The sequence below is a fragment of the Ammodytes marinus genome (genome assembly GCF_949987685.1).
Source record: "Ammodytes marinus genome assembly, chromosome: 21".
Lineage (NCBI taxonomy): Eukaryota > Metazoa > Chordata > Actinopteri > Uranoscopiformes > Ammodytidae > Ammodytes > Ammodytes marinus.
In genome coordinates this window covers 21377345-21401560 of record NC_137225.1, presented here as the reverse complement: position 1 = coordinate 21401560, position 24216 = coordinate 21377345, and the positions used below count along the sequence as shown (strand labels likewise).

Genomic DNA, 24216 nt, shown 5'->3' with positions numbered 1-24216 from the left:
GACACTGACAGTAACAATTTCTATTAATTGAAAAATTAAAACCTGTTTATGAGTGATAAACAAGAATACCCATCATTGAATAGTCTCAAAACCTTCAGCACTGCCATAACATCTAGAACATATGTAGCATAGCATTAATACACACTTATAGTAATAGCTATATATTTTTTTTTGGCCATATTAATTTGCAGGGTCATTACATATTTCCTCACGATCCGCTACCTTTCGATACTATGTGTGTGCTTGAGAAAAATCCAGTGTTAGTTGACAGCCTAGGCTCTGTAAACTGGTGGGCCCCCTTTGGTTACATACCCTTGGTATACATAGCTTACACTGTGTATTAACACTTGATTTCTTTCTCAGCGCACAGAGGTAGCATATCATGATTCATTGATTTTAAGAAAAAGTGGTTTTGACAACAAATGTTTTCCAGAATCTCTGACTCCACCTTTAATTAATCGTTCTTACATTGGTCTCTCTGAAACCAGTACTGTGATATTAATTTAGGGCAAGATGTCTAACAAACTCAACTTTCATCTTTTACATCTTAACGATCTATGACCAGTTTCCTACAGTAACTGACTGTGTGTGTCACAAACAGTTTCATCTCATTTACGCCACTAATGAACAGTGCTGAGATGTATTAAGACAGAGCCCACTGGGGACACACTCAAATCGAGGATGGTTTGAATGAATGTTGTTAGTATGCAACCACTGTTTATTATGCACTGTACACAAGCATGTTACAGGGATGGGATGTGTGTGTGTGTGTGTGTGGTTGTGGTTGTGGTTGTGCGTGTGTGTGTGTGTGTGTGTGTGTGCGTGCGCGTGCGTGTGTGTGTGTGTGTGTGTGTGTGTGTGTGTGTGTGTGTGTGTGTGTGTGTGAGAGAGAATCGGTGCTGCTGCAGTATCAGATAGGAGGAATGAGTGTCATCTATCAAGGTGATGGAGGGTTGGATGGAATAATAAATGCAAACCCATGCGATACACGACACTATGCATCTCTAGAGTGTTGATATACGATTCATCTCAGGCAATAACTCGCCGAAACAATAAGGTTATATCTTTCAGACGGTTTATTTGTCTGAAACACAAGCACGCACACACACACACACACACACACACACACACACACACACACACGCACGCACACACACACACACACACGCAGCAAAAACTATAAAAACAGAGCAGTGCAGTTATTAGTCGAGCTTAGAGGACGTTTTGGTAAAAAATTAGGTTGTAGAAAGATGCATTTTTTTGTGTTTTAATAACTTTTGCTAGGAGTTATTTATCCCAGAAGTTCAAATCTGTCAACACCTCTCCAGAATACAGGAGTCATGAGCTGTCATGTTTATTTCTCAACATCATATTTTGTTTTCATACACAAAATTGTATTTCCACTTTATTCTCGACATTTCAACTCTATTCTTGAAGTGTATAATGAAAAAACAACAACTTCCTCTAATAGTCTTCCATACATTGGAGTGGTTTGTTTGTGTATTTCTGCTGCGGTTCCACTCTGCTGTGTTGGCCCCCGCAAAACACCATTGCAGACAGGCAGCGGTGTGCGACAGGCCTGCACAACCCGCCATGATTACTTTCTCCCACCGTTCACCACCACCACCACCCCCCTCCCGCTCTCTCCCTCTCCCCTGCCTCTGCTGCACTACAAGCCCCATAGCCCACCAACCCACACACCCCCACACATCCACCCACCCCCCAGTGACATATTTGGCTGTCAGTTTGCTAATTCAAAAAACAAGCAAACAAATGAGAGAGCTCACCGGTGCAACGTTGTAGGCCAGCAGCACATGCTTCATGTCGGGCGACACCTCGTACTTGCTGGCTTTGTACATTTCCTAGGGGGGAAAGCAAACGCAGATGTAAGGAAAAAAAAACAGACAAAAAGATGAGACCTTTAACCATGCGTGTTATTTTTTCATTAAACTAGTCCTTAAATGACTGCGTTTGAAGGATGGCTTCGGCTCCCGGAGCACATGCGAGTTGCATTAATCTTAGCACCAGGGCTTGGGTGATTTGACGGCGGGCATAATGCAGGCTGCTGCTTCAGCTCTGATGGTATAGCTACATCTACATCTCACATTCTTTCTACATAACCCTAGCCCCGAGTTTTAACAATGCAGCCCACATTTCACAGTAATAAATGGATTATTTGATGAAGCTTTGTGATAAAAATAGAGCTTTGACTTGCTGACAGTATAAGAAAACGTTTTTAATTTAAATCACGGGCAGTTGAAGTCAGTTCTTTTGTCCTGTGATTGTGAGAAATTGAGAGAGAAGATAATAGTGACAAAAGACTTACAAACTTCTTGTTATGGACCAAGACGGTCTTTTCATCCGTGTCCACATTGAATTTGACGACATCGCCCTCTCGGCTACGGTACAACAGCTCATTACCTGCAGGTAGAGAGAGGGGGAGAGAGGGAGAGAGAGAGAAAGAGAGAGAGACATTTTTTCAAACTCTATGGACATAATAATAAGATCAACCTTACGACCACACATACGTGCAACCATACTAAAACATCTCAAACAATATTGCTCTCCAGTATCAACGGGCCTTATTTACTAAGATTCCAAATAAAGAGTGCTCAATTGTGAAAGCATTCTAGCAAGGCCCCAAGTCTTAAAAAAATAAAAAATAAAGCAGACCAATGAATGGGTATTGGGTTTGTATGACCAACTATCCTCAATATATTCTCAATATAATGAGTCTGACAACTGGGCACACACACTTCCATTTTACAAAAGACGAGAGCAATAATTAAGCTCCTTAAATAGAACTCCACTAAGCATGGAGAGACTAATTGTAACTCAGTGATATGAGACAGGGAGTGTTAAAGATCACTTCGTACTAGTAGAGCAGTTATGAACTTATGGCCCTCCGTTGTAGTCCGAGGTGCAACATGTCAGCAGTATAACATTGATTTAATAAAGCGCTAAAAATCAAAAGTCTGTTTTAACAACACAAAATCTTCTCTTTAAAACCTTTACGGCCAGCACAAAAAGCAAATATTAAACAGGCTGTCTTGAGCACTGACCACACAATTCAATTTAAGGGGATGCTTTCACAATTTTAGTTGTAATAATCTACAAGCAACCATAACAGCGCAAGTTTTATCATCGCTTGCAACAATTATCGATGGGTCACTAAGTGGCAGAGAAATGTTTAGATGCTGATATTAAAGCAGGGCTTGGATCACAGGGCCGCCCAATTAACTGTGTAACGATTAACATCACAACGTTGGCTTCAACAACTAATCAAACTTTATCGGTTGCAATGCTACAGTTGGGTTGTGTTTGAGGTATTTGCTCTGGTATGTCAAAGAAAAGTGATCTCCCTGCTCCATAATCTGTCAGGCCAGTTACAAGCCTTTTTTGTTCTATCTGGTCATCACACAACTTGACTGTCTTTAAACTGTATAACCTTTCAAAAGACATCAGAGATGTACCGGTACCTTTTAAGAAAGACCAACAACTACAGTATGTACTCGAAATGGTTCAGGAACAGCTTTCAATTTAGTTTGGGTAAGCCCTGAATCAGCGTTTTAGGCTAATTGTACAGGAAAGGAAAGAGGTTACACGTTAAAGATGTGATGAAACTTGATGACAGTTGCATCTGATGGTCTGTCTGCAAGGGCTGCATGTGCATTAGAAAGTCTATTGATGTTGTTCTTCAGTAAAATGTTATGGCTGAGGTCTGATTGGATTCGACTGATGGAAAACTGCCACAAAATGTGCTCAGTTTGATTGAAATACTACTAAATCCTGACTGGTGCACAACATTTCAATACATCACCATTTCCTACATGACACCGCCCCTGTTGGAACCAGTGAGGAGCTCGGACGAAAAACACAAATACAGAAATCTTTATAAAATATGTGAAACAACTAAGAACAGGCTATTGTTGAAAAAAAAAACAAAGAAAAAATAGTGCATTCATGCAGGACCCCATCGATCATACTAAAAAGCTAATTGCGGAGTACAGCTTGTACTAGATTTCAACGTCACTGAATACAGAAGTACAGGCCACTAGAGAATCCCCTTGAAAGCAGCGTCTTTATTTGACAGAGGTGGGAGAGTTCACAATGTTTCCTCATCCATCAGGCCTTTATCAGAGAAGGATACGTTTAATACAGCAACTGCCCCTTTCACCTTCAATCTATGCATGCTCCTCTTGTCTTATTGCTTTGGTGTTCCGCCGACGCACGAGCCACCACGCTCATTTGGGCGAGGTAATTAGAAGCCAGATATTGTTATGCAGAGCGCTGTCTATCTGCTAGCATATCTAATTGACCATTAGAGGTGACACAATTACCATCACAATGGCTTTAATTCAGAACGTGCTTTGGAGAGCAGTTTCAGACATTTTTTTCTTTTTTTAGATTGGCATAGCCGAACGCCCCCTCAACAGCTTTAGTCTTCCTCGTTTATAACCAGAGGCATTTCAACAATCAAAATGAACGCCTTGGTGGAAATCATGGTGATACATAAAACATTGCTGCGTATATTTTCCTACCCATTAGTGATCTTGATAAATTATCTACATTAAGATACGAGATGGTAATTTGCCCATTATGGGGCTTGAATGTGGTAAAAAAGAAAAAGAAACCATGACAATGATTCAGTGATTGTCTGTCTGTCTGTCTGTCTTTATATCCATCCAGCTATCCATCCATCCATCCATCCATCCATCCATCCATCCATCCATCCATCCATCCATCCATCCATCCATCCATCCATCCATCCATTCAGAGACGGGCATCTCTTTAAGGCACCAAGCTTCTTCATCTTCGTTCTTCCCCTCAAATCACTGATCTCCTTCTCTTTTATCCACATGGCCCCAAACACACCTCAGATATACCTGCTCTGGAATCTCTCCCATCTTTCACGGCTCTTTTATAAGCCCTCCTGCTGGCTGCTCCATTCCAGACCTTATCATCCCTCTACAACTCTTTGTTTTTCTGCCCCCTCTTTGAAAAGACTGAGAGCCCTCTATTCCTTCACAGTACCATAGGCATTATGTCTTACCTTCAATCTCTCTCTATCTCTCTTTCTCTCTCTCTCTAGCTCTCTCTGTCTCTCTCCCTCTGCCCTCTTCCTTCACTCACTGTGTATTAGCCCAGGGTGCTGTTTTCCTCTCTGATCAATCCCTTTTCCACGGCAGTATGTCTTATTAATACAGCCTCCCGCCCAGGGCACTGCTCCAACCCAGCCTCACTACAGGGAATTGATGGTACGACGAGAGGGCAACACACCAAATAGACAGAGAAAAGTGTGTGTGTGAGAGAGAGAGAGAGAGAGAGAGAGAGAGAGAGAGAGAGAGAGAGAGAGAGAGAGAGAGAGAGAGAGAGAGAGAGAGAGAGAGAGAGGGACTGATATATTACGTGTGTAGGATTCACCTACATGGAACTCCCATATTTCTTTGTGCCAGTCATTTACCCTGGAAACTGCAACATTTACAGGACAATTTCGGTTCATGATGATTTATTTATTGCTAGTTGTGGTTTTGGGGGATCATTTCTATTGGTTAATTACGACACCATACATGAAAACATATTGACAGCAAAGTAAAACGGAGTAGTCAAGCCGACCCAAAACCATTACAATCATATGCTTGATCTTGTTTATTATTTGCAACTCACTTTATGAGTACAATATGTTCAGCAATAGGAACAATGGTTAAAATAATTACAGCAAGACTCACATTGTATCAAATTGACCTTCCACCTGCTCTGACACTCAAACCCTCCGAGTTCTACTCACCTCGGAAATGAGTCCCTTTCTGGCACTTTAAAAGGCTCATTGTACTGTATAAGCCTCATTGACACTTACATTAAGCCTTTTTTCCCCTCATGTGGCGTATGACAGCTGAATTAAAAGGACTACTTAATTGTAATTCAAGGGAAATCAGCTGTGGTAGTCCCTTGAAGTGAAATGAGTTCCTGCTGCGGCTTAGAATGTGCACTAATTGTGCAGAGTTTCAAACCATTCTCATTGTGCCCACCGTCTCAATCCTCCATACATATTCATTCCCACTTGACGCTTTATTGAAAGCAAAAGTGTAGTTACATCGTTCATTGCATTCAGTGTCCTCCTGAGTGTTTTTAGATCCGGTTGAGAAGGCTAAAACACTCTAAGACGGTTTTGTTAGAGTCCTCAACAGGCATATTCTGAGAGGAGTCGTCGTAACGGGCTGATACAATGTATGAATAAAGAGAAAAAAAGCTGTATACATACCAACAACTACAACCATGTACTTATCAAGCACAACTTGACAGAGCAGATTACTTTGAGATGTTGCTTCACTGGGCAACACAACTATATTTGACTTATTTCTCTGAACAATTTGATAAATGAGCACGCGTACAAATGAATGACAGAGCAAATAAATGAGCTACAAAAAAAATAAATAATAATAAATCAAGTATGACCCTGCTGACAAAGTAGTAAAACCACCCAAGGCTACTGCCCACCTGCTGCTGTCCACTTTTCACAGTAGAAGTCATTTAGGCTTATGAGAAATGCCAATCAGTGTGAGCCTGCTGGGTTCATTCAGTGCCCGCTGTCTCCTTTGCTTCTGTATTCACCATTCAGGTTGAAAAATAGCCAACAAAAACATGCCACAATGCCAAGTCAGCTCTGTTTCATGCTATTTCGCTTATTAAATCAAATAAAATGAACAAATCTGACTTATTATTTGTTTTACTTTAATCTTTCATACCTTTGGGATATAATGGAAACGAATAAAAGAGCAATCTATTGGCATACCTTCCTTCTCGCTACCACATCAAGGTCCTCGAAATAATTAGCTAATCGCAAAACCTCATTCATACAGATTAGACTGACTCAAATACCTTGTTCTGACCTCCAAATGTAAAAAAAACACAGTAACAAAACATTTTCAATTTCCTTACTGTGAACTGCAAAAGCACACCATGATACATCAGTAACTATTACAATGAAGTATGAGCTATCACTAATTTGAGTTCAAATATAGGACAACACAACCCAAGTTGACCCAGACTTGAACAAAACAGAAGGCCACAGCTGAAAGTGGTACACAATGTTATGTGATGGACAACTAGCTCCAAGAAAAAAAATTAACAAAAAAGGGTATGCACCAGCAGGTGCATTAAAGAAAGCTCCAACTTTCATCTAATGCCACATAATGGTTATATGAATGGCCCTGCCTGGACCCCAGACTATAGTGTGCAAACTGACAAAGGAGTGAGAGCCAAGATACACATCATGTCCTTATAAATGTATTACCACTAAAAGCAGTTGAGTGGACCATTTGCCTAACATTAAGTCCTCAAAGAGTCGCCCGCCGCTCATCTAACTCTAACATATTCCCTTTCGAGATGACTCCCTAGGGCCAGCCAAGTGTACTCAAAAACCCTCCATCAACCTGTTTCAAAAACCTGTGTGCTTATTGTAACCTGTAGCCTCCATTTGCAATTAATCCTTCAGCCACTGTGTCGCTGATTTGAGTCACTGCCATTTCATCAGTGTGTGCCAGCTGTCCATATGCTCCTCATAAATCCATAACGCCCGTGTGCTTTAGCTCTGGCTGTGTGTTAGTGCAACAGTTGTGCGTTTCCTTCTGCTTGCAAATCAATGTCTAAATTTGAAAAAAAAAAACCCTGCTCACAAAATATGAAGATCATTAAAGAGGCTGGCACCCGTTAAAGAACAATTACAACAATACTAATAACACTTAACACATCGAAGCAATGCATTGATCGGGCTCTTATTTATCTCTTCCTCTAAAACATATCTCAAACAAGTTACCTCATGTCCATATTCGCTTGTACATACTAATTATTCATAGTGTTCCCAATCCAAAATCATATAAGCTTAAGTCAGAATATCTTACAATACTTCTTAATATTTCTTTAAAAAAAAATTATATCCTCAGAGCACATGTCTTTGTAGAATCACTGTGGCAAAATGTATCCGGCGGGGCCCCTCGCTGCGAAGTGACGCTCCCAGCCATTCTGCTGCGTTACACAAACACGGCTCAGCTATGAATTCTCAGTGATAAGTGAATTCAAAGGATTGTAAGTCCATTTCACGGCTCGGATGTTGAATGCCTTGTGCGGTGGGTATTATAGGGACTAGGATTGTGGGAGCAGCAGCTTGATGGATATTCAGCTGCAGTAAGGATGGGCCTGTCTGCCTCTGCGAGAGAATGAGTACCAAACAATGCCGCCCCTAGTGTGTGTGTGTGTGTGTGTGTGTGTGTGTGTGTGTGTGTGTGTGTGTGTGTGTGTGTGTGTGTGTGTGTCTTGCATGTGAAAGCTTGTCTGATTTTCTGCGTGTGTAGGATAGGTGGGTGTCCTTAATTAACAACACCTCCGTCTTGTCTTCTCTCTGCAGGCAAACAAACAGCACAAATGGTGCTTTTTAAATGACTGTGGGACTGAAATTGCAGGCGTAACTGCATTATAATGCTACTGATGCTGCTAGTAGTAGTAGTAAAATAACAGCCTGCAAACAAGCCCAAAAGTCCAACTCTTAAGTGACCAAATCTTAGCTGATTGCAGTCGTTCCCCAAATCACAACCTTCAGGCACTTTTTTCAGGGCAAAAGTTCCAACGAAAACCAGCTAGAAATATGGTTTGTCCCAGTGCCATCAGTTTCATCGTTCAATTGTATCAGTAATGACGGACACCTTTTCAAGCCAGATTGCTACTTCAGCACACATCATGTCATTATTCTTTATTTAACCCTGGTTCAATCCTCACCACTGAGGTTCCTATTGTGTTTTTATGAGTATGTCTTTTTTTCTGATTAAAAAAGAAGGCAAAACTACTTCTTAAATACATGATATCCGAAATCAGGCAGTTGTTTAAATAATCCAGTATATAACTTGCACACTTCAAATTGGAACGATCTGATCAAAGTATAACTTAACAACACTACAATTCTAATGCCAATCTATCTTACTTGATTGTTGATGTAGATGTTGAATTATGTCAAGTATGGGATTTAGTAAGTCAGTAGTCATTGGCTTTTGAACAACTTGGTATTAGGTTGTGTTTTAAATCCTTAACCATAATAATAGTGGTCATAAAACCAGTTGAAAACCTGCTGAAGATGGGGCATTTCAAACATGTACAGCCCTCGACCTTGCAACTGCAGAAAACATCTTTAGTTCTCCAAACCTAGCATTGACTCATAAAAGGCTCCAGTATAAAGATCGGACTTCAATCATACCCTTTCAATCAATAGCATCTTGAATTCAATTCTAAAACTAGAAAACGAGTGAAAGGTTCTCCATACTTGAAGTTCTGATCAAAAAGCCTTTCTGAGGGGTTTTGCACAATGCAGCGCTGTGCCTTTGCTGATTCATGAAAGGAAGCAACACAATACAGTCATCAAGAGAAGAATCATAAAAGCTAGTATAATCTTCTCCCCGGGAGAAAGAAGGAGCACTCCACTACTTTTAGCTAGATTCTTCAGTCAGACAAAACACGACTGAAAGAGCAGTTTTTTTCAATTGTCGTTTTTTTTTCAAAGATGAAATCCAACTCTTCAGATTTCCGCCTTGCCTTTAGCATGTTAGGAGCTACGAGACAGCTGAATTTGTCATGAGACACACTTCAGAGCAAACATATAAATTCTGCCTTTCTTCCACAGTTCAGGTCGACATCAAATGCTTCCTCATACTTAATCTTCCCCAGGTATTAAAACAGTGAAACTCTGTATATTGTGACAGGTTTTTTGTTTCAAAAGACAAATGTTTCACCCCCACATAGTTGCTGCTTTCTTCAGGTTAAAAAGTGAAATCTAAATTGTGAGTATGTGCCAAGATGTCCTCTCAGATTAAGCATCTGTCATTCTTGGAAGAAAAAAAGTGAGCCATCTCAAATGGGGGGATATTTGCACCTGCTGCTTCATACAATGTTACCATTTCACCAAGACTGATTGTGTGTGACACTGAATAAACACTTCGTACTAACAGTGAATGTATGGGGCTAATTTGATACGTCGCATTGGTAAAAAAAGGGACCCATTGCAGAACTCCATTAACAAATGACGATCACATCATTACTCATGTTGTGCCATGGGAGCGTATAGCTATGCTAACTCAATAAGGCTCTGAAACAAACAGGCTAATCTTTTCCTAAAGTGATTGCTCTACATAAACATTAAAGATGAATAGTTGAGCATCATCCGCAAACGAGGTAATTCCCCGGCACACATGAGTCTACACACAGACATTGGCAAAGCAAACACCACAATGCTTCACTCTTATCTAAATCCCAAGTCACCATTCCCCTCTCAAAGTCACCGCGATAACACTTTAAAAAGGTAGCGTCAATCGGTCCACACAGCTTAACAGATTGCTTCCCCCTTTAACTATATTTAACAAACATCAGCGAGACAAGAGGCGTCCTGGAGCGGCAAACAAGAGGAACGTCCCCATTAAAATGACAAGCAGCTGCTGGGAGCCTGCGTTGGGTCCCACAGGGCTGGCTTAACCTTGGTGTAGTGAAAATGATACGGGTGCTGTGTCTGTCTGATTCAGAACGAGTGGTAAGCAAACCGGAGAGCATGTGACATTTTAAAAAGGTGACTGCTAAATGTGCGATTACCAAACCAGAGAGACTTTAAGGGATTGCCTTCAAATCATGATGAGAATGCTGCTGCAGGGTGAATACATCAAATAAATATATGATAACGTCAGATTTTTTACAATTTCGGGTTGATTTTGTTCCTTTTTTGGACATTAATTCCTCTTTCCACTTTTCCCTCGTGTTAATGAATGAGATATGGAAACACGTCAACACAGCTGTAACAAAGTCAGACCAGACAAGAAACTGGATACTTTGGAAAAGAGCCAGATTTCAAATCCACTTCACTCAAGGCTGTACCGATCCGATATGCATCAGTGCTCATACTGACCTTTTACATGGATTTGGCCATGGTGTACCTGATCCACATTAAATACAGTTTTTGATTTTGTCTAAGGCAGATTCAAATTAAGTGGTTTACTGTCAGTTCATATTTACTCCGTTTACAGTGGGTCCTTGAATCAAGTTTTAGTGCCACAGCAATCTCTGGCCTCCTGCTAAGATTCCATAAAATTATCCCAATGAGTTCCACTCAGTGACATATGCAGATTTAAATTTTGGAACAGTATTATCTAATCTGTTGTTAGTTGTCTGGCAGACAAGAACATAACTTTTACTTCTAATCTGTGGCTACAACAGAAGATAAAACAACTGTTGATGGTACGTCTTTCAACTGTTATTCATTGCTTTCCGCCATCAAACTAATGCACTTGTTTTTCAGACCAGCCTATCTGGACTCTTCATCACCTCACCGGTTCCTGAAGCAACCAACACAGCCACTGAGGATTCATTCAACATTTGGCAGTTTTTGGTCTTAATTCCCAGCAACCTGTAAGATTGTTTAGAACCAATATCATTGTTTGAAAGTCTATTGATCATTCTGACTTTAATTACATAGTTGCTTCACATGCATACCTCTGCAAATTAAGAGTAATAGCCAAACTACTAAAATAACCCCTAAATTATCCATTTAAATGATGATCCATTGGCTTCTAAGGCCGGGATCTCAATTTCTAACAGCATTGTGAGGGGCAGATTCAGGGCACCTAATGATACTTAAGCACAGGATATATTTAAGATAATACTGTTCGACAAGACGTGAGGAAGCAATTTTTCCTTGGTGGAAATAGCCTAATATACGACCATTAAGGATTGGAGAGGATATATCGAGGCTGTCTCCAGGGAATTGATTGATAGGTGGAGACAACCTGGGGTATGGAAAACATAAAACGTGGCTAAATTAGGTTTAGAAAAAAAAAATCAATTCCAGCCCCTAAGCAGGGAATCCATTATTGCAAATCCTTTAGACATCCCTAAAAGCGTGCAGGTTGGTCGAGCACAAATCTAGTAAATATGAAAAATGAATCAGCGGATGGATCTCTCTAGCAGTTTCTCTCCTGCTCATCCTCTGTATCTAATCACACACAAAGAATGCCTAAAGATCAAGGATTGTAAACCGTCAATAGGCACTAAAAGGAAAGGATGAAAGAGCCGGCTCTTTTCTTAAGAATAGTCTTGAGGTACGTATGTATGGATGGATTACTAAAAAGCTCCTTTTTTAATACTACCTCTCCTTGTGGACAATAGTCTTAAAGGTGGAGTCAGACATTTTTGAGAATGCTTATTGCCAAAATATTTTTTTTTGTAACCCTAACCCTAACCTGAACCCACTATATGTGCACTGAGAAAACACAGCCTAGGTAAACTGGTATGTTAACAAAGGGGTAATGTACCTCACAGTAGAGGATTGTGTGGAAATATTCACTGATTTTGACAAATATTCATTTTGTAAAATAGCGTTCCCCAGAATCACTGACTCTACCTTTACGCTTAAAAGGAATATTTTGTATCAAGCAACAAAAACATCACCAATCCTAATGTTCTTGTGTAATTCAACCTCTCTGTTTGGATTAGAAATCTGAATCTAATGGCCATTTGGAGCTTTCTCCGATGAACAGATGCTATCTGCCAGATGTGTACTCCCAGACTGTTCTACCACAGTTTTGTGATGTTCACTGCGGCCCACTCGAGCGCGATCAATTTGTTGACAACATTCACGGGTCAGAGGTAAGGAACGGTGACAAATCAGACACAGGAGAGACATCTCATCCTGAAGGACCATGGGGACTTGTAGAAATGTTTGAAATCAGGCCAGACTGTTACACAGCTCGTGAGCCGCATATTCCTGTTACTTATTCAAATTAAAATTGTAAATATTTACACAAGAAATAGTTTAGAACACTATAAATTACGTATTTTTTAATGATTTTGAATATTTAAAATGTACTTTTTAAGCTATTTGTCCATTATTCTGTGACTGTTTGTAGAGTCATTATCAGGCATATTATTTCTCAATGGAGAGATGAATGTTAATGTGAGCTACTGTATGTATTAGACAGGTTTTGAGCTTGTGGTGATTGTTGTGTGATGTATTGTGTCAACTGTTCTTTTGTTGCAACAATGCTATGTATGTAATTTAGTGGTTCTTTTGTGTACCTTTTTGATGTATGTTGTATTTTATGCAATACTAGAGACATCAGGAAGAGTAGCTACTGTTTAAGACAGGAATAAGCTAACAGGGATCTTAATAAACTATAACTAATGAAAACAGTTTTATGTTGGCTTTCTAATTACAGCCAATCACAGAGGGGTAAAGCTTTGATAGAAGAGATTTAACTGCTTCGTGGTTTCTAGCATCCATCTCTCATATTGTGATTGGTGGAGACAGCTCTGTAGGGCACGAGAGAACAAATAAAAATAAAATCAACCTCATTAATCCATCAACTGTAGAGATTCCTCCACATCTCAGAGCTTCAATGCCACAGTTGAGATGTTTGAGGCTGCATCAAGGTGCCTGTTTATATTCGATTCAAATATAAACTATATCATTTTCTATCATTGGATCCCTGTGGTTTTATCTGTCGATGTTTACGCCGCCACTGTTTATAAAAAATAAAATAAAAGTGTTTGAAAATTGCCGGTTGATAAATAGTAACAACAACAACAGCAACAGCAACAGCAACCACAAGCTGTCATTGATCTCAGAAAAATGAGGGTTGTGGTGACAGGTAATTGAGTAACTATTGAAGCATATGGAATAAATTGTTGGGAGGGAATGTCAGCCAGCAAGGACGCACAAGCGCACATACATACAAACACACACGCACACACACACACAATGTAAAGAAACAGGCCTTTTGAAGGAGAGACAGATGGCGTTAAAGATTACAAAACAGAGAACAACACTCATTGTTTTAGTAAATTGTGTTTTGAAATGGGGCAAGATGTACATATTTACACCTATTTAAAAACTGGATGTCCCCAGCAGCAATGTTCTTAGTAAATGAACTGAACTCACACAGGCTTCAAGAAAACATATATACTTAGTGTGACGGGAAAATGATTTTCCCTTGGTGTTTTATTACTCTTGTCCTGTTTCTTGCCTGTATTGTTCACACTGAGCATGTTTGAGTTGTTCTCTAAGCCAGCTGCCATTTACAATGGGGTAATGAGGGGGTTGTTGTTAGAAGAAAGAGATATTAATCTAAGGAATTTATATCTTAAGGGACACCAAACTGTACCTTTCAAAATGACCTCAGGACAGTTGGTTTAGGAGCAGATCCTTTGTTTAGCATTTCTCCTTTGTAGAACTGACAACATCATTAGTGACACTACAGTTGATAGATGAAAGCACACTGTACTGTATAAAGATTGTCTGCAAACCAAGCACGTTGTCAGTCCTACTACCCTCACTCAATGGGCAGACAGGCTTGACCCTTTTCAGCTGAATCGAAAATACTCTGATTTCTGTTGGTTTTATCTACTTTCATTAAATGTGTAAATGTTGAGGAGTTTCAGTTTCATTTATTCCCACAAGGTTTAACTGATATAGAATTTCCCCGACACTTAGATCATCACTTTAATAAGTGCACCATCATTACCAATTACCATTAATGAAACATCTGTCAGGTGCTTCAAGCGTTTTCATGGGGACATTATCGGGTTTTTGAAGCTGCTCTCCGGAGGCTCATCTCTATGTTAACGCAATCACAGTTGTCTGGTCACTTTGTAGTCTTCATGCAACTCCCTTTGCCTGTTTCTCGAGGTGTTGCAACTGATCGCAGATGGTCTATGCCGCAGTAAATCTGTTTTTTTTAGCCTTGAAAGTACAACCGTTGAAACTTATTTTAGTTTTCTTCTTGATTTTGATTGGTCAACGAGTTGTTAAGATTGCCCGCTATATGTTATGAACAATTGAAAGGCAATATAAGGCTCCATGCAACTTGCAAAGCAGGGTTTTTAAAGTTTCCCATTCAACCAATATCAGCACAATTTAATGAAATACGAGGCAGATGGACTCAAAAATAAATTAATCAAAGCCTAAACAATATGGCCTCCTTCTTCTGAAGTTGTCTTGCAATGCGTGAAAAAAATATTGTTGATGTGCATGTTTGAATCCAGTTTCAGAACAATAAACTAAACTGACTTTAAATTGAATATGTTAACTCACTGCTGATCCATTTGGCGTTGGGGTCGTGAACTCTGAAGTCTTTTCTGAAGAGGTCTGCGACGGTCACCTTGCCCTTCAGAGCTAGGCGGTCATCCTCACCTGCAAAAGGAAAAGAAAATAACGTCAAGAAAACCAAACATCTCCTTGTTGAAAATGGTGCTTTCACTTGTAGGTTATTCTTCACATGACCTGGAGTGAATAGAGATGTACACAACCTTTGTAAGCGTTATAAAACCTCTTAGCACAAAGGAAGGGAAGGACAATGATGGCTCTTCATATGGAAGGTTGTGGAAAAAATTTATTTTAAAAAGAAAAAAATTATATATTCGAAATGTCTTTGAGTTCATTTTTGGACTGATTCTTCAAGTCCCCATTATTTGAGTCTCTGTAGACAAGTTTGACATTGACACTGGGCAGTCATTCTATAAACACTCTTGCAAGGTTAGTTTGTCGTCATCATTTTTTTTTTGGAGGGCAGTGTTACCGAACTGGCTGACACATATCTGACATTGGACTACATTGTATATAAAAATTACACAACACCAAGAGAGTTTGTGTAAGAGAGATTTTCTGAGAAATATCACATTTGTTCGATAAAAAAAACATTCATTCATCTTAGGACATCTTTTCAGTTACAATTTATCTGACACTCGGTGTAGCACTGTTCCTATTCAATGGTGAAGACGAGTGTACTCCAGCTTCAATACGGACATTTGTTGCATGAGAAAATCAAAGCCTCTTTAAAAAATACAAATCTTAGTTCATTTTTTTAGAGTAATTGATCACGTGTGGAATGAAGAAACATTCTGACTTGTTTTGATGGGACCGGAAGGGTTGCTTTAGTATAATATGAGTTAGACATGCGTTTTCGTAACTTTTGGATTGTTGGGTAGTTGTACTTTGGAGAGAGAGAAAGTAGATGGAACCCAAATATATCTAGGTGTTATAAAGAGAGAGAAAAAGCATTACAGATAAAAATGATTTTCCTTGCTGCTTCTGACAAACAAAATTCGAGAGAATACACAATATCTTCCCGACACATGTTTGATCTCCTATCGCATCTTTACAACTTTTTTCCTGCAGGCAACAGCTGTTCTCCTTAAGAAGAATAGAGAGAGTAGATAAAAAAAAACTGAACATAACAACACTAGACTCCCTCGGGCCTTTGATTAAGACCAGGCACGCATATTTACAGCAGATGCCTCGTGCAATTCATCTCGGGTTCTAATTTCATCCATCAATGCTCATCATATCATCTCCTGCTACAACGTATTATTCTTTTCACCTCCAAATGCATTGTGGGAGGATACGAACTGAAAAGGCAATATATCAGCAGCTCCTCTGTTTTGTCTCGCCTTTTATGTCTCACATATAGCACTCTCCATCGCCGTGTTGCCAACTTACAAATAAAACCTGCCCTGGCTTGTACATGTATCCAGGGAAAGCATTTTTCAGCCCGATGCTTCATTTTTGATAAAGTCTCTGGTTCAATATTGAGTTAAAAAACTATGTTCGTAGTATTCCTGATGGACACATTGGTTGATATGAGGATAAAAGCTGTGATATTTGAGCAAAACAAGGTGTAAAGTTGAATACGTTTAGATATCTCCATCTATGGCATTGCCGCCACTGTGGATTTATATATCAGGTAATATTTGTTGGTCTGCAACAGCATCAGACATTTTTTTTTTCTATGGACATACATTTGAGACAAGATAAGAATGCTAAGAAAGAGAAGAAAGATACTTGCAGCACAGGCCCTGCTTATCTGAAATGATAGAAACATACGGCTTCCGAAAACTTTTAAATCAAAATTGGAAGTTCTTGAAAACATACTTTGATGAATGTCATTTTTTCGAAATTATTTTGTCTAACATCAAATGTTCCATTTCTATGTATCTCTGGTAAACAATTTCTTCCGCAGTAAGTAAACACCATTAACGTAGAAACGTATCAAATCAAAGTAGAAATACACAGACTGTTTTATGTAGCAGGGGTCGAGGAAGAACCATTATCCAACATGTCTACTCGCATTCACATTAGCAAACCACTGCGGCCTCAGACAGATTAAGTCCAAAATGACTGATCAAACTTGGACTCAACATTAATCAAATGGCGGTAACTGACACAGAGAGAGACCTGTGTTATTGAGAGAGAGAGAGAGAGAGAGAGAGAGAGAGAGAGAGAGAGAGAGACACACACACAAAGAAGAGCTCAAAATATTTCCCCAGCAAAGCCTTCATAGTTCCTTCATATTAATGTGACACGCAGGTTTTGATGTGCGTGTCGAAGCTGTCGGGTCAAAATCATCTTTAAAAAAAGAGCTGACGGACAGATGGATACAGACAGACGGTTCACACAGAGGCTGGCAACACACAGTGACACCAAACATCTTCCTCCTGTCATGTTAGCACCGTCACATTACACACTGTAGACACTGCTTTGTGTCAGCTTTCAGATCAATGCAATCTCTCAACTGGATGTGACCCATAAGAGTATTAGATCATACGTTGGAAAAATCACACCAATGGCACCAATATTCACACTTCAATGAGTGTGTCAAGTGTCTCCGGAGCATCTGAAATATTAATGAGAGATGACAGGAAATAGGTTCTATGATCCACACTGTATTGAAACCTTGTATGTATTCCAACTCCAGGCATTTAGTTTGTTCTGTAAAATGTCAGGAGAAAATGGCTGGCACAGGCAGAGCATTGTGCTGTTGGGTTTACAAATACAATACAACAGTTTAGGGAGATCTCTTGCTAGCAGTACACTATGGCACAAGGTTACTGCACCCTCAACAATATGTAAGGTTAAGGTAACCTTTGATCTCCAAAATCTAAATCAGTTCACCCACGTAAGTTTGTGCAAAGAGATCCCTCAATGCCTTTCTTAAAATATTCGGCTCACAAGATTTGAGGTCCCAGTGACCTTGACCTCCAATATCTAATCTAGTTTTTCCTCGGTCAGAGTGTGAGTTTGTACCAAATTTGCAACGGCGCATAGGCATATAAAGAGAGAATTTTTCCAATTTGAGGAGCTGAATCGAAATAAATGTTCATTCAAAGAGCAATTTTAACCTTTTCAGACGGTTTGTTTGCAATTGTATAGAGGCAAAGCAAGGCAGGTTTCATTTGCATATCAATGCAACTCAAAGAGCTTTACAAAGACATGAAAATGCATTAAGAAAGGATATAGGAGTAACATAAGGGAATGCAAAGAGACACACACACACGGGGGTGAAAACAGTTTGCATAAACTGAGGCTAAAATGGAACGCATTTAGAGTAAAAAAAAATAAGAAAGAAAAGTTTGAAGACTTTTGATATTTCTTATTTCCAGCAGTAGAATTGTAATTATCTTGATTGTCACTTATTTGGATATTGTGACCTCTAAGATGAATCTACGTTGGGGAACAGAGGACCAGTTGATTAATCCACTTAATCATTTCAGAACTAGCAGCAAGTTGCAATTTGAGAGCGGGGACAGTCACATACTTCACTGGTTGTTCATTGAGAAAGGGAGCAATCTTTTTTGTCTCTTTTTCTTCCTTTACACACCATGTTCTAGGACTGATGGTGACGGGTGGCCTTTCTTTGTTGTCTAAATCTAGTTCCCCTGCCGTTCAGCCGGCGCCGATCAGCGTGAGATCAGTTGTGTCTGAGAAAATAAGTTCAACACGAGGACGAGCGAAGAAAGCTTTTTTTCTGACAAAAGTTGACAAAGTAAAAGCGGACATTGATCAAAGTTGGGTTTTAAATTGCAAGATAGCAACGATTACTTACATGCTTTTTTTCTGGACTTGCGTGTGGGCCGTGTGTGGGGCCATATTGCGGCAAACAGATGGACAGACATGGACTGATCCTCCCCAATGTCAGCAACGGGGGGACAGAAACACCTTTGAAGACATCTGCTTCAGAGCAACACTTGAGTTTTGAGTTTGATTACCAGAGTCGCACACCGCAGGGAAAGGCAACAGTGCACGCATAGGATCGTCAGATGGTGAGGGTTTAAAAGGGATAAATACTGATTTAGCGTTATATTTTTATGGATTGGACACTGAGGCAGCCAGTGGACTATTCAAGTTTACATTTTAATTTTTTTTTTTCACAATCTCTCAAAAGGAAAATCAATTTTTTTTCCGTTGGGGTATGTGATTTCTGATTGGTCAAAGTTAACATGAGCTGTACACTTTGACCAATCAGAGCGAGGCTCCAAATCTCTGTTCTTATTGGCTGTTGGGACTGTCCATTCACTTTGGCATGACTTTGTTGGTGTAAAGCGTGTCAGGGAGGGGCCATAGGGGAGGGACCAAAGAGAACAAGTGGAGCGGTTGAGGTATTCTGATTCAAATCTCTATTCCAACTGCCATTTTCTCCCCAAATCCTCCACCCCAGCTTTAAGTACGTCTTTATCTCACCCTCACAGAGCAACCCGTGATCATGGGCAGAAACTTAGTCTGACAAAAGCCAAGCGTCAGCCCATGCAGGGTCAGCTCATGAGCAGTTTATATGCTAATGTGACTCGATCTCCCTTCAATACATAGCGAAAGACGAAGTGACTTTTGAAGATAATTCGAGGATCTCTCTCTCTCTCTCTCTCTCTCTCTCTGTGTGACTGAGTCAACTACAGCACATTATGCAGTGCTGACTAGAAAGGAAAAAGGTAATCCTACCTAATCATAGGGAGGTTTTGCAAGTACTTAATTTTTTAAAAGGTGTTACCATAACCTGAAAGAAAAAAAAAACGATCAAATTACCTTTGAACTTAATTGACTGAGAGCTCATTGTCTTGGTCTGACTGACTTAAATCCACTGTTTTGGTTGCCTCTCAGCTCTCTTAGTAGGTTGCTAATGGGGATGCTAAATAAATCTAATCAAATTGAATGCCAACTTCCAGTATATTAAGAGAGTTCCTATCTATTATGTATTATTTATTATGTTAAATCATTATACATGTATCCTGGGATATGATGCATAGCTGCAGGCAGGCTTAGAATAAAAACCGGTGAACTACTGGTTATAGAAACCTACTCATACATTTAACACACTGTTGAATGCACTGAATTAGCCAGCATTTTCTGTCAGTCATTGAGTGACTGCACTAATGACAATATGACAATAATCTCTATGGCCGCCTGCCTGCATTCATTCAGCTGCATCAAATGAGTGTTACGTGTGTTCAGTCCACTGTTTCAGTTAGCTGTGAGTCAGTCTGACGAATACCCTGATGCCTTATTGTGAACATGTGACCTAGCTGTATTGATGTCAAGAACAGAACAACAACCTCTTAGTAATATGGAGCTATCAGTTACAGCAGATACAGAGATATATATGTTTGTGTGAGTGAGTGAGTGCGTGTGTTTGTGTGTGTGTGTGTAGTACGTGTAGGTGCGTGTGTGTGTGTATGTATGTGTGTGTGTGTGTGTGTGTGTATGTGTGTGTGTGTGTGTGTGTGTGTGTGTGCGTGCGTGTGTGAGTGTGTGTGTGTGTGTGTGTGTTAGAACAAAGTGGTTGTCAGGAGCAGTTAGAGCCTGGCTGGGCCGTCTGGCAGGCAGGGGGGGCATCCATCAACAGACCTCTCCTAAGTGAGTGGAAACAACACGCTATCTCATAACTCCTCCTCACATGAGCTACAGTTTGCTGCTCTGAGTGAGGCAGCAAAAATTGCAGCAACATAACTTGCTCCGACACTCTGACATTTGATCAGGAAAATTCTCCCCAAATCACTTGTATACTGTTCAATATAAATTCCACAATTGCAAGGTAAATCACTGACATTTCTGTAATTAAACTTGTAATATGTTTTTTTTCCCCTAAAATCAGTAGAGGAAAATCTGCTTGCTTATGCCCCAACACTGGCGTAGTTCATTGCCCAAGGTACTATGTGTAATGTTTAAGGTTTGTCTGTACTTCTGTCTGTCTGTCTGTCCGGGCCATTCTTGCGATAGTAATATCTTGTGAACACTCGGGAGGGATTTTCTTCAAACTTTGCACTAATGTCCACTATAAATCAATGTTGAACTGATCAGAAAGGTCAATGTCACTGTATTCATACATAATGTCAGGTCGCAGTGACCTTGTACCATATTTGAGCTTCTTAGGATATTCTATTAGGATATTCGGATATCTGGGATATTCTTTAACGCATTGTCAACCATCATTGTACTTTAACAGTTGGCCAATTGCATACCTCGAAAAGGCATATAACGGCCAGGCGGTATTTCTAGTTTAACAAACTTTATATTGTATTTTAAAAAACAAGCTTCTTATTTTTTTGCAAAGATCATCCTTTACTCTTAGCTACATAAAAACCATAGACCCACTTGCCTTGATAAGCCGTTTTTCTGCAGCGTGAATTTGTCTTATTCTTACATATAAGTGGCCCTACAGTCTTTGATTGATTTCCGGCAGCTACAGCAGATGTTTGGATGATACGGCACATACAAGATTACCAGCAGTAATCATGTATTTGTGATATCCCTTCCTGAAAATGGAGGCCCTTCTTTACACTCACTCAGTATTTTGTGCACAATCATGGGGGAAATTCATCTTAAAAGGCAGCGATGGCAATTTCTCCCCGGATGGGAGGCTGAATAGAGTGCGCCGCCACACAGAATAGAATGTAATACAGCAGCCACAGCCCGCATCTATGGGGGATCATCATGAGTAGTGTGACACACAATCCCCCTTCGTTCAGTGGTTATTCATGATTTTGAATTCCCCGGTCAGGGCAAAACACACAGTATTGTTGTCTCTCCGAACACACTTTTCCCTGATAGAAAAACAAATTGAGTGATGCTTTCTCTGTGCACAAGAACACAATGTTCCAAAAAAAAACCAGGGACATTTATTTACTCCTGCTCGATTTTTCAGAACACAGAGTAAAATCCACACTCTGGATTTAAAAACCCCGGACATGGATTGTGCGAAAGGTGCTTCTGCTGCTTTCAAGGCTGCAGCCACACAACAAAATGTGATTTTTTTGATAATATCTCCACAGGTTTTTCCCAATACTTTTTGGAGCCTGGATGTGGGTATTGGCTAAGGTTCAGCCACATGAGCATTACACTGAGCCCCTCCAATCTAGGAAGATAAAGTCTGGCTAGAAGTTGGCATTCAACTTGATCCCAAAGGTGTTTTATAGGGCTGAAGGTCAGGGCTCTGTGTCAGCCAATTTCTCACACAGCAAAATGAAAAATAAATAAAAAATACATTTATGTATGTTCTCTGGGCACTGGGGCACAGCTATGTATATATGAACAACTAAGAAGGACCTTCACAAGCTGTTGGAAGTAAGCTTTACATGAATGTTCAAATAAGGGATACAGTCCCAAACTGACAGTTCACAAAAGTATGCAAGCAGGGTGTACTACAAGAAGTAAATCTTAAATTATATACAGGTGCATCTCAAAAATATATAATATCATGGAACACTATTTGTGTTACACAGGGAGTGAGAGTGAGAGTATTTAAGGGTAGTTTTTCCCTATAACTTCACCTCTAAATAATCCTGGGATTCAATTAACCGTTCCACCCAAAACACAACAACACCAACAAACCACTAGCCTACATGTCCTTGAGGAATGATTCATGATACTGCCTCATCCCTAAGCTATTTTCAGTTGACCAAGATATTCATTAATGCGCACAAACAACTTTAAAAACAGCATCTGATGTGGCAAGGGCATATTTAAATATCCCCAAAAGTCTCTGAGACATCCCTTTTGCCCGGCAGTCCACTGGAGGCCTCACAGTTGCTACAAAAACCCCGGCTTGTATCGAGACTTGGAGCGGAACAGCGTGATTCAGCTTGAGCACACAGAGTCCACGGATTAAACCGAGGTATACGGACCGGAGACTGCCATCTGCCCAGGTCTGCCCTCTCCGACGGACTCCCTCCGCTGTGCCTTGTTTGGAAGTGGCACATTAAGCAGCCGAGGGTTCATCTGAGCCCACTACTACTAACGCCCCGGGATACGAACGGGTCATAGCCAGGAGGTGACAAGGCGCTTGAGGGCACTCACTGGTTTTTTTACACCCGCGCCGCCGCCGAGGGACTATTTGCTGTCAATATATTTCTATATCATTTTTTTTTAACTCTGCCACCTGTCTAGATCTCCGAGGATTAAGTAGAAAAACAACAACATTTAATTCCTTCAATGATAACTGATCCCGCCTGATATTCTAGGAAAAAGTTACTTGCATGCGATTGTCTGCGACAGAAAATCATAAACAAGGGCTCAGCGATTACTGTCTTTGTAAGTGCGTTATAGTGCACACACACTGGCAGTTTGTATTGAGTGATTTGGCTCTGGCAGCACATAAAACCACATCAAGGAGCTTTATGAGCCTGGATATAAACAGATGGCCTATTGATTAAACTTCCATGTTAAACCGCCAACAGGAAAAACCTGAAGGTCACTTTGAAAGAGAACTCAGAGGCCTTAAGGCGAGACACAGCAGATGAACAGGGTAAAAATATTTAACTATATTTATATTTTTCTGAAATGAATGAATACATATGCACATTTGGCAATACCTAACTTATTGTGCGTGGATTTGCATCTCTTTAAAAACAAAAAAAAATCATATAAGTGTCCAAAGTCTTTACAGAACTGAGTTTGGAACTTTTATTTATACTAGAATGAAGGGAAACGTTTTGTGGAAGCAAAGTAGTAATATAATTGACCAGTGCTTAAAAAGCAATGTTTTTGCACGCATTGTCTCACCTAGAAGTAATGTTGGAATCCAAATGTGTCTGTGTATGTCTCTGTGTGTGTGGTGTGTGTGTGTGTGTGTGTGTGTGTGTGTGTGTGTGTGTGTGTGTGTGTGTGTGTGTGTGTGTGTGTGTGTGCAGGGAAAAGGAGGACTAAATGAGAGACCGAGTTTATTAAGAAAGCAATCCTGTATTAGGCACAAGCTTTAGGTGTACTGACCTTCACTAAATTTGGCCGTAACAAGCCAGGAACATTGCCATTGTGGAAATTAACAGTGACATTCCAGTGAGTGACACTGCAAATATTTTTATAAGAGCATTGACCACACACACACACACACACACACACACACACACACACACACACACACACACACACAC

At 40.1% G+C, this 24216-nt stretch overlaps 2 protein-coding genes across 2 annotated transcripts in view; one reads left to right on the top strand and one right to left on the bottom strand.

Annotated features, from left to right (window-relative positions):
• The window catches only part of LOC307267975 (collagen alpha-1(XV) chain-like), a 240457-nt gene that overhangs the window by 107267 nt on the left and 108974 nt on the right, over positions 1-24216 (top strand). The gene's annotated exons all lie outside the window — the stretch shown is intronic.
• dpp6a (dipeptidyl-peptidase 6a) overlaps positions 1-24216 on the bottom strand; it is a gene marked incomplete at its 5' end in the record, with an annotated part of 144199 nt that overhangs the window by 28000 nt on the left and 91983 nt on the right. Inside the window, 3 exons of the mRNA XM_080050471.1 lie at positions 1788-1862; positions 2327-2421; positions 15116-15214. Coding sequence (XP_079906597.1) covers positions 1788-1862; positions 2327-2421; positions 15116-15214 — 269 coding nt within the window. The remainder of the gene's footprint in view (positions 1-1787; positions 1863-2326; positions 2422-15115; positions 15215-24216) is intronic.